Consider the following 672-nt stretch of genomic DNA (forward strand, 5'->3'; position numbering starts at 1 on the left):
GCTGTTCCAGTAAAAGGCTCCCTCCACCTCCTCAGCATTTAGGACTGATCTATATTTAGTTGGGGGAAAAAAAACCGAAAAACAACCAAACCGGAGGTCCTGGCACTGCACCACGCCACACAACTTGGGGCCAAAAGCAGCACTTTTCCACAACAATTTTAGCTTTCTCGCGCCCCTGCGAGACGAGGCCGGGATCCGCCCTGCTGCTCTCTCGGAGCTTGCCCAGAGTCAAACGCGGAAAGGGGGAAACCTGCTCAACGGCCCCCGCCTCCTGCCGGGCAGCGCATCCTCCGGGGCCGACAAGGGCCCCCCCCCGCGGGTCCCGCGCACCTGCCCCGCTCCGCTCCGCTCCCCGCCTGCACGGAGCCCCGGCATCTCCCGCCGCTCCTGGCTGGGGGCAGCCCGAGCAGAGGCGCTGCCGCCGCCGCCTCCCACACGAGGATACTGCCGCCTGGTGCCCCCCACCCACGCAGCGCTGCTGACGCGCGGGGCAGGGGAGAGGGGCACCGACCTCCCCACCGCCCCGCCCGGGCAGCGCCTGCGGCTGCTGCGACCCCCGAGCCAGCGGCTCGTCCCTCGGGGCTGCGCTGTGCAGGCTTACCTGAGCGTCGGCATGCTGCCCGCCGCCAGCCTGTCCCCGCCCGTGCCCCGGCAGCCGCCACCCAGCCGCGC

The 672-nt window shown here is 70.1% G+C and overlaps 1 protein-coding gene across 2 annotated transcripts in view; it reads right to left on the minus strand.

Moving 5' to 3' along the window:
• Positions 1–672, minus strand: part of ADK (adenosine kinase) — a 713,431-nt gene that overhangs the window by 696,328 nt on the left and 16,431 nt on the right. The window contains exon 1 of one of the 2 annotated variants that reach the window (XM_019502384.1): positions 602–666. The exons of the other annotated variant lie outside the window; for it this stretch is intronic. Within the exon in view, the coding sequence (XP_019357929.1) occupies positions 602–615 (14 nt within the window). The 5' untranslated portion in view covers positions 616–666. Of the gene's footprint in view, positions 1–601; positions 667–672 lie in introns of those variants that run through there. 2 annotated transcript variants of the gene reach the window in all.

The sequence above is a fragment of the Gavialis gangeticus genome, unplaced genomic scaffold, assembly GCF_001723915.1.
Source record: "Gavialis gangeticus isolate Ggan-Ray unplaced genomic scaffold, GavGan_comp1, whole genome shotgun sequence".
NCBI classification, from domain to species: domain Eukaryota; kingdom Metazoa; phylum Chordata; order Crocodylia; family Gavialidae; genus Gavialis; species Gavialis gangeticus.